The sequence below is a fragment of the Daktulosphaira vitifoliae genome, unplaced genomic scaffold (assembly GCF_025091365.1).
Source record: "Daktulosphaira vitifoliae isolate Bord-2020 unplaced genomic scaffold, ASM2509136v1 Scaffold_2, whole genome shotgun sequence".
Lineage (NCBI taxonomy): Eukaryota > Metazoa > Arthropoda > Insecta > Hemiptera > Phylloxeridae > Daktulosphaira > Daktulosphaira vitifoliae.
Window position 1 is genome coordinate 18,409,881 of NW_026099573.1, and position 13,135 is coordinate 18,423,015.

The 13,135-nt window shown below is 29.1% G+C and overlaps 1 protein-coding gene across 1 annotated transcript; it reads left to right on the forward strand.

Moving 5' to 3' along the window:
• Window positions 1-1,709: 1,709 nt before the first annotated feature.
• On the forward strand, window positions 1,710-3,565 carry LOC126898560 (cytosol aminopeptidase-like). Its single transcript, XM_050672744.1, has one exon. It carries the CDS (start codon window positions 1,760-1,762, stop codon window positions 3,377-3,379), a length of 1,620 nt encoding a protein of 539 aa, XP_050528701.1. The 5' UTR covers window positions 1,710-1,759; the 3' UTR covers window positions 3,380-3,565.
• The last annotated feature ends 9,570 nt before the right edge of the window (window positions 3,566-13,135 follow it).

The window sequence follows — 13,135 nt, forward strand, 5'->3', positions numbered from 1 at the left end:
CTTCTTTAATAAATTCATCGGTTTATCTGAAAAATTACAGCTTACAATAGTTTGTCGATTTTTCAAAATAGAAATAATTGGATTTTTTGTTACATCTTATGAACGCTTCGAGTGACAAGCCGATATTTCACATGAAAAAAAAATTATATTTAAAGACTGTAATAAGTAAAAATTTCAGTATTTTTAACGTGTTATATGAAAATAACCAAAAAATTACTCTTATTGTCCAATTTTCAACTTAAGGACATGAATGAAAATCGTCTTATTGACTTAAAGATTTTTTCGATTCATCATTACATATATTTGAACAATTTTTAAAGTGATGTTAAAGAAATTTATAATTTATACCATTTAGTATAAATATATTTATGGATAGTGTGTAATTAAAAAAGTATAAGAATTTGTATAATATTTAATATTAAAATAAGATTGAGTCATAATTTTGATTTTATAATGTTATGTTATTGGAAAATCTTATTTTTACAAGTTGTGACAATATTTCATTAGACAAAGTATATGAATACTTGGTAAATTATAATAATTTACGAATTCTGTTGTGTTCGGGCCAAGTGAAATAAAAGTAAAATTGCAAATTTGGAAAAAATGAAATTGAAACTTACATTTTACATTTAAATTACGTTTAATCTCATTTTACCCATATGAAAATATATACAAAATAATGTACTTGTATTAAAACAAAAATTATCTTACGTAAGTTTCCATTTTATTTTTTTGAAAGTTGCAATTATACACTTATCCCCTTTGTTCGAACACTACTGATTTATTTAATATCTCCGTTTTGAAAACATTTCAATTGAATTTAAAATATTTAGATTTAATTTAGTAACTCTATAGATTTCGTCCTGTGGGGGGGGGGGTTAAAATACATCCTCCATAATAATCCATGGCTGTCGTAAGAACCGACTAAAATATACCTAGGAGTCGGCAGCAGCGCTTCTAGTACTAAGTATAGATGAACAAGATTATCTACATTTGGCCACTAATGCCTAGAAACAGGGTTTGGTCTGCGATGTGGAAGGCAAGGGGAAACTACCACATTAACATCCCTAATTAGGCAACTACTATTTTGTCTTCTAAAATGGATTATCGCAGTGTAAAAATTATGTCCGGATGTAAAATAGTTCTCCGTTCGGATGTCCGGGTGGGAGCTCTCCTGCAGGATACATCTGATAGGAACAAAATGTAGAGAATAGGAAACTCTATATAACTTTTTATCTGAAGGAACTATAGAATTTTATAATTATAATTATAATTCACGTATAAATGCACTTTTGCAATCTAAAATTTTTCTTTCAATCATAATTATTAATAATAATTATTGGAAATATTGAAATGTAATTTTCACGGTAAAATTTTAAGAGAATGACAATTTTGTTTAGATAGTAAAATGTTATCTTATATGATATGTATTTTATGCTTTAAATATATACGATAATGATAATGGATGTTTCAATATGGTGAAATTTCTGTTAATAGAACTAGTATATGTATTCGATTAAATAACAAAAACATTAAATGTATATTTGAAAAATGAAACCATCAAATAGAAATTTCAAAATTAAATTATTGAAATAATTTTGAAACAAAAGTGGGTGGCTAAAAAATATTTAATAATTAATAAAAAATCGATACTATGAAAACATAAGTCAATTAAAACAATTGTTACAATTTTCAGTGACCATTAAAATTTCCATGGAAAACTTGCGTCTATTTGCGTTGACCAGTTTTTCGTTAAATTATGTTTCGTTGTTTTATAGATCGTTTATCGTTATTGCGTCTGTATAGTTTTGTGTCACGTCCAAGATGGCCGTTAGCCCATTCAATTGCCTCGTTGCAATCAAAACGTTGTTTTGCTGCAGAATGCAAGAGCTCTGTCGAGCGAAATGGTCTCGTGTTGGGCGTTTACCAAGAGGACTGCAGCAAATACGAGTTTTCCGAGGAAGCCGTCAAGTTCAACGACAAACTCAGTGGGCTGTTAGGTGAGCTGTTATCGGCATCTCCTATACAGCCGGGAGACGCGCGGTTATTCAACATATCCGACAAAGACTACCGTAACGTAGCGATAGCCAATGTAGGGGAAAGAAACGTTGGTTACGATGAAAACGAACAGCTATACGTTTCCAAGGAGAACATCAGACAAGCTTTTGGCAAGGCGACGGTACTATTGGACAACGAAGGGTGTAATAAAATATTCGCTGATGGTCTGAACAGCCCGGAAACCGTAGCTGAGGCCGCCGTGTTGGCCGCTTGGAAGTTCGAAGGAATCAAGACGATGGCTCATCAACCAGCCATGGCGAGTATCGAACCATACAACAAGGATCATAAGGACTCATTCGACAGGGGTACGATTTTCGCCAAAGCGCAGAACGTCACTAGGATGCTGACCGAGATACCGGGTAACGTGTTAACACCAACCGTTTTTGGTGAATGCATCGTAAAGAACTTGCACGGCAGGCAAATAACAGTGGACGTACACGACCGCGACTGGATGGAATCGAAAAAGCTATTCGGAGTGTTGGAAGCGGCCAAAGGATCCTGTGAGCCTCCTCTGTTCGCAGTGATGAGTTACTGCGGCGGTGAAAACGTCAAGCCGCTGGCGCTGGTCGGTCATGCCACCACGTACGACACGGGTGGCATTTGCATGCGCGACTGTCACGATATGGTCGACAAAAAGCGGCACGTTGCATCTGGTGCTACATTGGTGGGCCTCATGAAAGGAATCGCCGAACTAACGTTGCCCGTCAACGTGTACGCGTACGTACCGCTGTTTGAAAACGGTACGTCCGGCTCTGGTATTAAGACAGCGGACACGTATTACGCGCTCAACGGCAAGTCTGTCAACGTGGATAACACCAAGTTCATAAGTCGGCTCGCTGTAGCCGACACTATCACGTACGCCTGCAACACTAAACCGGAGGCACTAATCAACGTGTGCACGTTGTGCGGCGTCACACACCGCGTGTTTGGCGAGTTGGCTGCGCCCGTATTTACCAATCAAATGCAATCTTGGGAGCAAGTGAAACTAGCCGGTGCGATTACCGGTGACAGGGCGTGGCTGTTACCTTCTTATGAGCGAAAAACTCACATGATAACTCGCGATGAGGTAGCCGACGTGGCCGTGATGGGCGAAGGAGGCGTTAAATTAGACGATCTCGGCAAAAGTGCGGCCTTTGTCGCCCAATTCGTCACTGATCCTAAATTAAACTTCACGCATATTGACATAGGTGGTGTGTATTGTAACACCGATGAGGTCACTTATCCTTATCTCAGAAAACAATACGCCACGGGACGACTAACCCGAACTCTTTTGCAAATGATTTATCAAATGTACTGTCCACACAGTGTTCCCAAAAAGTAATCATTTTTTCAACTACTTGTTTTTTTATTTTATACTCTTGTTTTTTTTATCTCTATTTTTAATGCAAATATATTATTTTATTTTTACGTTTTTCCATAATAAGTGTTATATTCTAAAATATGTTTAATGTTACTATCATAAATGATACTTTTGTACATTGAGAGATAATTTAAGAAATAAATTCAAATCGACTATACAAACTTTCACAAATAGTACCTATCAACTGAAAATTACTAAAATATTTTACTTAATACTATTAAGTATTATTATATTATTACTTAGTATAATATTTTATTTTCCTCTTCGTTTCACTGGGTCAATAAAATCCTTACATTTCGATTATTAAATACCGATTGATATTGATGATATTATAATAGTAAAATAAATGTACATAATAAAATATTGTATACATATAACCCATTTTTTACTAGTTTCTTTTAAAGAATATAAAATTGATATATTGTAGAAAAAACGATTGGAATAAATATTAATACTTTGGATTTTGTTATTAAAAAGATTTATATTCTCACAGGACCTTTTTCTCATATTATACACAGAATATTAAACTTGGAATTTACATGTTTGACTGTACAAAGTTTTAAAAAGAACGTTGTCTAACTTTATAAGCATAAAACAAAAAGTTCTACCAAACAGAAAATTGCCTGATAAGTGATTTTTAGGGTAAGTTGAAAAGTGTAGGAAATCGTAAGGCAATCGAACGAATTATTTGTTGAGTTTCAATACTACTTTATCATAATTATTAACTATCTGTTTGAAGAAATTCAATGAAAAATATATTTACAGAAAATCACCTTCTAATAGTTTGTAACTGATTCAATTAAATAATTAACATGTCTTTTATGACTCAATGTCAATCTTGTAAAATTTTTCAGTACAACTATCAGAAAATCTTTAGATATACAATGAATTTTGAATGAGTTGATCAAAGATAACGTCTTGTAACTTCTTTTATGCTTTCAACACATAATTGAACAGCGTGTATGTTGTTATGTGTGAGCTGATTTCTATAACTATTGTCAACATGTGTTACAATAATATTTGTGCATTATTAATTTACTATTGCCTAGCGTCGGTCAGGTAAAACATTTTGTTCCATAGTGATCGTCATGATGAACAATATAATATTCTAATGATAACAATAATGGTCGGTGGTCACACGTTCGTATGGTGGGAACTGTAGTGCCTCCTCGAACAACAACAATAAGACTAATATCTCATTCATTACCAACGCAATTCACGTCCAATATTTCTTTGAACAATTCGTCAACTTTGACATTTTATACATTTTATTAATTTCAACCTCGTGTGGTTCATCTCGAACAAGTGTTATTTAAAATGAAGTCGTCATGTGTGGCCTCTAATTTTGAATTCAGTGTGGTCTCATTTGCAGAGTGGTACTATAAAAAAACTATCACTGTCTTTATCCACTAAGAAATAATTAGCACCTAAAACAGTAACCACGCGTTTTATATTCACACATCGTCAACTCAATTAATATTAATTTCTTATAAAAAACGTGAGCTTCAACTATCTATTAATAGGTAGTTAGCTATGCGTAAACGATTGTTTATGCATAGCTAAGTATCTCACGTAACCATTTCACTGAGTTCGTATTAAAAAGTATCCTATGGCGGTCTTTAGATACGAGTCGTTTTTATTTTTTACGACATTTTTTTACCATTCCAACTACTTTATTTTTATATTATATATCATGATTATCCATTCCGTGGTAATATAAATATAGGTATCGTGTTGTTTTGTCAGCACATCTCAATGCTACCCAACCGGTTGCTATCGATTTCTTCGATATAAAGACAACTTAAATTGTTTATATTTTTAATACAAACTGTCACCACGCCATTATGTAAGACAAACATTTTTTTCTTATTATTTATACTATTAAATCTACTCATTATGTTAAAAATGGACGTTTTGACACTAAAGTTAAATTAAATATGTATTGAGAACGTGTAAAATGTCTGAACATTACATTAGACTTACTTCTACAGGTATAAGATAATACTTATGCACGTATCTTTGATAGTAGTTCCCACGCTTAATCATCATGTTACTCGTATGCATAGTCATTACTCTAAAAATTAAGTACATTACACACAAATCATTCTACCGATAAATAGCAGCCTGCAATTGCCGGAGACATACAAACGATTTGACACAAGAATTATTTGTCTTTTAACTTTTTTGCTAATCATATATTTATGTATATCTTTTTTTTATTAAAAAAAGCCATGTTGTATAGTTATGTTGAATTTATGTTTGTTTTAGATAAGCAAATTTATTAAAAAGTTAGTTGTTTGATTCAGTAAATTCAACATAAATTGGAGTTAACGAAAACTAATAGAAATAATACTAATAGAAAATATATTTTCAGGAAAAATTGTGCAGTTACCATACAAATTTTTCTAAAAAATTGAAACTAGAAAAAAAAAAAAAAACAAATATATTCTAATTTAATAAATGTCTTTAATTAATACTTGTGATTCATATACGAAATTAAATTATAAAAAATATATATTTTAATTAATATTTTTAATTTAAATAAAAAGTCGATTTTATCAATCATGTGTTGAAAAAATATGTATTTAAATTTTTTTACTAAAAATATAATATATTTTTAGTATATTTTTTCAGAAATTAATTTTAATAATTTTTAATGTGAGAAATTTGAAATATTTTAATCGTAGTACTATTTTATTTTTGTTATTAATACCACAAAAAATAGTTAATTTGAATTTTTTTTTTCATGGGACTACATTATTGTGGAACTGCCATTAAGTATTCAGTCAGGGTGGTCCACACCGTCAATAAGAACTCACCCCGCCGTGTTTTAATTCAGCCCAAAATTAATCAAGAGCTGAATCACAACACAACATGGCCTCCTCGTTAGCCAGGCTCCAGAGTAGTATCCATTGCCCGGGCTGTACTGGGACACTTGCCCCAGTGCATCCTGGGTGACGTGGTGAGGGTAGGAATCTTTATAAGGAATTACAAATCACATTACAAACAATAAAAAAAAAAAACGCGAATACTCCCTAATGTGCCAGAGCCTCAGGTCCTCCTGTACCGAGCGGCGGAGTTGCCTCTGTCACTGATGTTCAGCCAATTTTTTGGGGCACATAACCGACTCGGCAAACGCCTGTACAAGACTCCACGCCTCCTAGCTCCCTAACATCAGCCTCTCACCGTAAGAAGTATACTTGTACCTGCACGTGAACAGGACAGTTTTGGTCTTACCAGGGTGAAGTTAAGTCCACTCCCCTCCTGCTAAATCCAGGTAGTTACTGCTCTGACCCCCGTGATACGTCCGTCGTACGCGATGTTCCACAGCAGAAGCCCGAGAACCGATCCTAGCGAGACGCCACCCGTTACGGGTTCGGTTCTCGTGCCAGCTCTTGTAGATAATGATCCGGTCACTGAAGTACGATCGGATCATTCGGTTGAGGTACGGAGGCACCTCAAATGTGTCACATATCCCAAATGAGGATATGCGCCTATCGCACAGAGTTAAACGCGTTTCGAATGTCAAGGCTTATCGCCCTTCCGAAACTTTGCCCGTTTGCGGCCCTTAGGGCTAAAATTTGAAATATTTATTACCGTTGCAACCTCATTATATTTAAAAATTGTCTTACACGACTGCTTTTTAATCCTCACAAGTATCACTCTTATAAAATTAAAAAATTAATATAAGAAAAAACACATATACAAGGTGGCCCACCACTCACTGACAACTTAAATAACTTTTGATCCAGTTAATATTTTTAGCTGATTTTTTTTTTAAATATTAGTTAGACGTTAGGTCTATAGCTATATCTCAATAATTAATTTTTTTACATTTTATTAAAAAAATTAATTATTTTTAAATTTTAAATAAAATGTAAAAAAAAAATCTAAGATAGCTATTTTGTAGAGTAGAATTTAAGAAAAATTTTAGTAAAAAAATATCTTATTAATATTCAGTAGTAAATATTCTGTAGCGTTTTGAAGTTTGTGAAAATTTGAATTTTTATGTATTATTTTACGGTATTAAACATTGATATACGTATTGAGAAAAGGACAGAAGAAAACGCTATCTTTTCATGATTACTGTGTATACATAAGATGATAATATGTATATATTACAAACTTGGCATTAATACCATGATAAGAAATTAGATAAGGCAATTATTACTTATCACTCTCATTCAAAAGTATATTGAGCCAAAGATCACAATGAAAATTTAAGAAAAATAGAACGATAATATTTAGTCATTAAATAACGTGCAAATTTATAGTTATTTAATTCATGTAGTAATTTTGTAATAATTGAAATAAAATGCTGTAATTCACTTTAATTAATATTTAACCACCACCACTGCATTCTCGATTTACAAATTAGAAAAAACTGTCAAAGGAAATGGACACTTTTGCTAGTAATACAAAATTAATTAAAAAATGTCAGTAAAACTTTTTAATTAAAAATATTAAATTAGCAAGGTTTTTTACAGTTTATTATATTTTAGTCAGTGATACAAATACATCTTGATGCAGTTAATTTAATGAAATGGGATGACATAAAATAATAAAATATCAATTATAATAGCAATTTCAACCATGAATGATATTAATTAATGAAATTTTGCATTATATGGAAGGAACATGATTAATGAACATTTTGAAATACAAATTTAAAATTATTGTACATTTATATTATAATGCATTTATAATTTATATTAAATATTACATAATTTGTTATTATAAATACAAAGCAATAATCAAAAAGGAATTTTCAATTTTTATGATTTAGATTTTATAACACGGCTGAATATTCAAATAAACATAAAAGTTATATATTATAATTTATAGCGATATTATAAATTCATTTAAGTGTATGAACTTAGATACACAATAGTCATGTAATAACTTAATTGGGTTTATTGTTCAACTACTAGTGAAGAAAAACGTTGGAATAGCACGCACTTCATGTGAAACTAATACTGTTAGCTATCATTTTCCAAACTTAAATGTCTCCAATTATTATTACCTAGCATCATTTGTGTAACTTACAGATCAAAAAAAAAAAGAATAACGTTACAGTGTCTTTTCCTGTAAATGTAATCGACATCTTAAATTAAAAACCATGTAATTTCTGGAAAATATGACAATTTTTTTCATTTATTACACATAATATATGTAAAATTTTGTCATGATGATTTTAATCGCTGTAAAATATTAATCAATACTAATCTAAAAGAATTCTTTAACTTCACTAGGTTGCATCTAACTGTGCTTTACTTTTTTTTACATCTATTTTATCAACAAAATAATCTATTTTTTAACCTTTATTTTTAACTTAAAGACGCGGATAATTATAATAACAGAATAATCTTAATAGACAATTTCATATAAATTAATTTGAAAAGTTTTGTTCATTAAGCCATACATCACATATAAAATTTAAACTCTTATATACATGTAATGTACTATTTATAAAAATATGAATAAATGACAGTATAATATAACAGTTTTAATTACAGTTATAATTTATTGATCTACTCAAATCAAGGTGTTAGGTTATATTTTATAATAATAATGTAATTTTCTTTGGCAAGCAACAAAACGACTGCTATTTAACTTTTCGTTTTTCTTAGTATAATAAATAACGTTTAAAATTAATAAGGTTTAATTTTTTTTTTTAAATTAATTACATTATTATGGTAATGTTTATAATTATTAACCATCTCACCTTTTACTTAGCGCTAAAACCTACTCAAAAAATGTTTTGCATCTTTACGGTATGATGTAATTTCAAATAAAATTATAAACCTTTTACATTGCAATAAATACTTCATTTATCGTTGTATCCATTATTATAATAGTATTAGCAAATACTATGTATTTACTGAAAAAGAACAAATTCAACAAAATCACTTTTTGAAATTCTTTATTTAAAGACTAGTTGACTTTTAAAAAATGACTTGAATTGATAAGCTTAGAGGGTTGTTGAAAGTACGGTTTTTTTACTTTTAATATATATAAAGTTATTATAAAATAAAGTACTCGTTAGCAAAAAAACACAGCAAACAAAAAGAGAATCTAGACACTATCCCCCTCTAAAAATTCACTTTTTGTAGAAAGAAATAAAATATTATGAAAAACTGAAACCAAGTATAATTAGTTTGAAATTTGAATCCATAGCGAAACTTATAAAACACTGATATTTTTAACTTATTTTTTTTTTTGTCAACCATTTGTCTTTTGTATCCTTTTTTTAAATGGCCAAAGGGACTTTTGATGAGAAGTGACAAAAAACTTAAAAATGCACTAAAAAATCCATGGTAAATATTAAAAACCAATAAAAAAATTAAATGTACAATCAAGCAATTCTTTATAATTATTTACAAATAGTTAGTAATAATACTAATATTACTGTAATGTACAAGTTCCCATAAAATTCGATCGAGTTTTTTTTCTGTTTAATGTATTTTTTATTCAAGATCTGTCTGAATTCTTTATATTAAACAGTTTTATTTGTTTTTTCACAATTTTATTTTACTAGCCCATGATATTTAAAATATATTTCCTAACAGAAACTAATTGTTTCTAATTTGTTGACATTTCAATGTATTGTAATAAAACAAAATATTTACTGGTTAATTAATTGCTACCCAAAATAACTTTACTATATTCTCATTCATAAATGAAGATATTGGAACATCATGTAACACGATACATATATTATACAAGATTTTAAACTGAAGTTGTTTATTAGTGTCGAGTTTCTCGACAGAATCGTTTATAGAAGGCTTTCACAATAACCTCATTCCAAATTCAACGTCATTTTCAGAAATGACAGTGTAATGATATGCAAATGACATAAGTTGTAGAGAAGTAGAAGTTATGAAAATCAACGGTTGACAAGTGCTTGCTACTTAAGAATGCGTAGGTGCATTATGATTATGTAGTGCTGTTAGAAAAAATGGTGCAATAATAAAAACTCTTGACAACTGAATTCTCAACACTTAAATGCGGAAAAAATTTGGAAAAAATCGATATATTATAACATTGTTTGTATTTTAAATGAAATGTGTAAAATATTTTACTATTGGACTGATATTGTGATTTATTTTAATATTAACTCCTGGTGTATTTAATACAACAAAATATTAATTATGTCGATCAACTTAAAGTTTGTTTTCATTAAATTACACAAGATAGTAAATTTTAGTAAAATTTGTTTCAAATTCATTTAGTTTATTACTCTGCCAACTGGCTGTTATTAAAAATAACTAAACCTTCAGCAAAAATGTTGAATGCAATATCAGAGTAGACATTAAAATTATGAACAATATCGTGAGTGGCATTTTATTGCAGGATTGGCAATTCACTGAAATGTTAATTCTATTGATTTATAAAAGTCACTCATATTTTCAACTTCAAAACAAGTTTGATTCTTTAATATAAAAATATTTAATCAAGCTATTTTTACAAGCATGGTATTTATTTGTAGTTTATTATGAAATATTTGCTTATAGACTTGGTACATTTTATCTGTAGTTTAACTCTACACAGTTTATTTGTGTTCATGTTGACTGCACATTCTATATTAAGCACATGTACACAAAACGGATATATAATTGAATTGTGATCAGTGAAATTATTACAAGTTACTAAAATGTACAGCATATCTCAAGTATAACTGATAATGTTTATCGCTTTTGATAAAATTATTATTTTTTTTAATAATTATTATGTAGCGTGGATGGATGCAGCTCATACCCATATAGTTACATACCCACCTATGTATTGAAGTAGTTTTAAATCAATGAATACTTGTCTTAAAATTATTTATTGGTCCATGTAATTTTTTTTTAAGAAAAGGTCTATTTCAAAATTTAAATAATAAATATTGTTCATATTTTTTCTTATGAGAGATAATTAATAAAGATATATTCTTACAATGTAGTCCAAAATTGCAATATTGTTCAAAAAAATTACAGTGAAATGATTATTGAATAAAAAGTTAAGAACATTGTCAGTTTATCTGGACTTGTTGTATATACTTACATTTTATTTACATATAATAGTTCTTTATGTAATAATTTCAATTATTCAATTACATCCGTTTTGTGAACAAAGGCTCTATATATATATATATATATATAATGTGTGAGGAAGTCTATGATGTTTTGAAAAATCTAATAACTTTTATTCTACTAAATTTTTTAAATTTTTATACAGTTTTGAATTACATTTTAAATTATATTTATAACAAAAATATATCAAATGATAGGTAAAGATATCATGCATCTATCAAAAAAAAAATTATATTGATTTTATCATTTTTTAAATAGTTATGGCAGTTTTATGTAAAAAAAATTGAAAAAATGTCAAACAATTTTTTATTTCTCATTTTTTTGGAGATTTTTCTCATTTACGGGAAGCGAGGGAAATTTTTTTCAATTTTTGAGAGTAAAGTCTTCGACTAGATACGATTTGTAATCTTTTGACGTATCTTTGAAAGAAATCGGTTCGGTATGAGCTGAGAAAAATTGGTAACAGACACAAGAAAAAACACATAATAGTAAAACTAATACCTTCTCAGTTTCGCATCGAAGCCAAAAGACATTCGATTTTTGAGGACTACCATAATTGATCACTCTGTATATGTCATTACAAATTTATTCCATTTATACTATAAGGCTGGTTCACGGAAATAGTCATATGGAATGAACATAATAATAACTAATTTTGCTATGCACATGTTATCGAACATAAACCTATACGATCAATTCCTTTTCAATATTTAATTTATGCATAACAATTACTATGGTTAGCGTTTGAGTATTGGCTTTTGGCCAGTTTTATGGAGTGCAGTGATTATTAGGTTATGTATAATGACAGAACAATAAAACTATATAGGATGTTTAAAAAAATCCAAAATTTAATAAAAACAAGTTTACAAACCACGAAACGTTTAACGTTGGCACATAATGATTATAAATATTGTGCCGGACGACCTTTAACGTGTAATTCATTATTAATTATTTATTATTCAATGTGTTCAGGTACTCGTTTCAAATATAGAAGCAAAGTCGACCACATAGCGTGTAGTGCAACTTCAAAGTATATCAAATAGATTTTATGTGTTTAAAAGTTTTAATTTATATTAAAACAACGTTTCTGGGTATGTTATAAATTACTAAAACTTCCCAGCAGCAAAGAATATTATATTTTTAATTAAATTATTCTTTATAAATTTAGGTCATCTGATCTTTATTAACTTTAGAAAAGTCGTAACGTTACAATATTATTAGCTAGAAAAATGTTCACCTATAATTTTCGAATCGTGATATTGATTGTTTTTATGTTACTTTATTAATTACATTTTTTAAAACACTTAATAAAAATCTAAAAGAAATTCTTTATTAACTCTTAAATTCTTTTTGATTTTACTATGTATTCAATTAATTTATAATTTTCTATTATTCTAAAAGCTGCTTCACTATCTACTTAAAACTAATTTTTAAAGTAAAAATATCATGCGATTGTTGAGAATTTTAATAAAAACATTTTAGGTTATGTTTTATAATTATCAGAGGCGTTATAGGGATAGAATACAAAACATAAACATGGTGTTTTGCTAACTATATCTCACGCAACATCTTCAAAATTATTAGTTAAAATTCTTATCTACTTATTTTTATGCCTGTTAAATATGTATGGTTCCATTTAAAA

What these genes read in the sequence shown, in the direction of transcription:
- LOC126898560 (XM_050672744.1), top strand. Translation starts at nt 1,760, where the DNA reads ATGTTTCGTTGTTTTATAGATCGTTTATCGTTATTGCGTCTGTATAGT.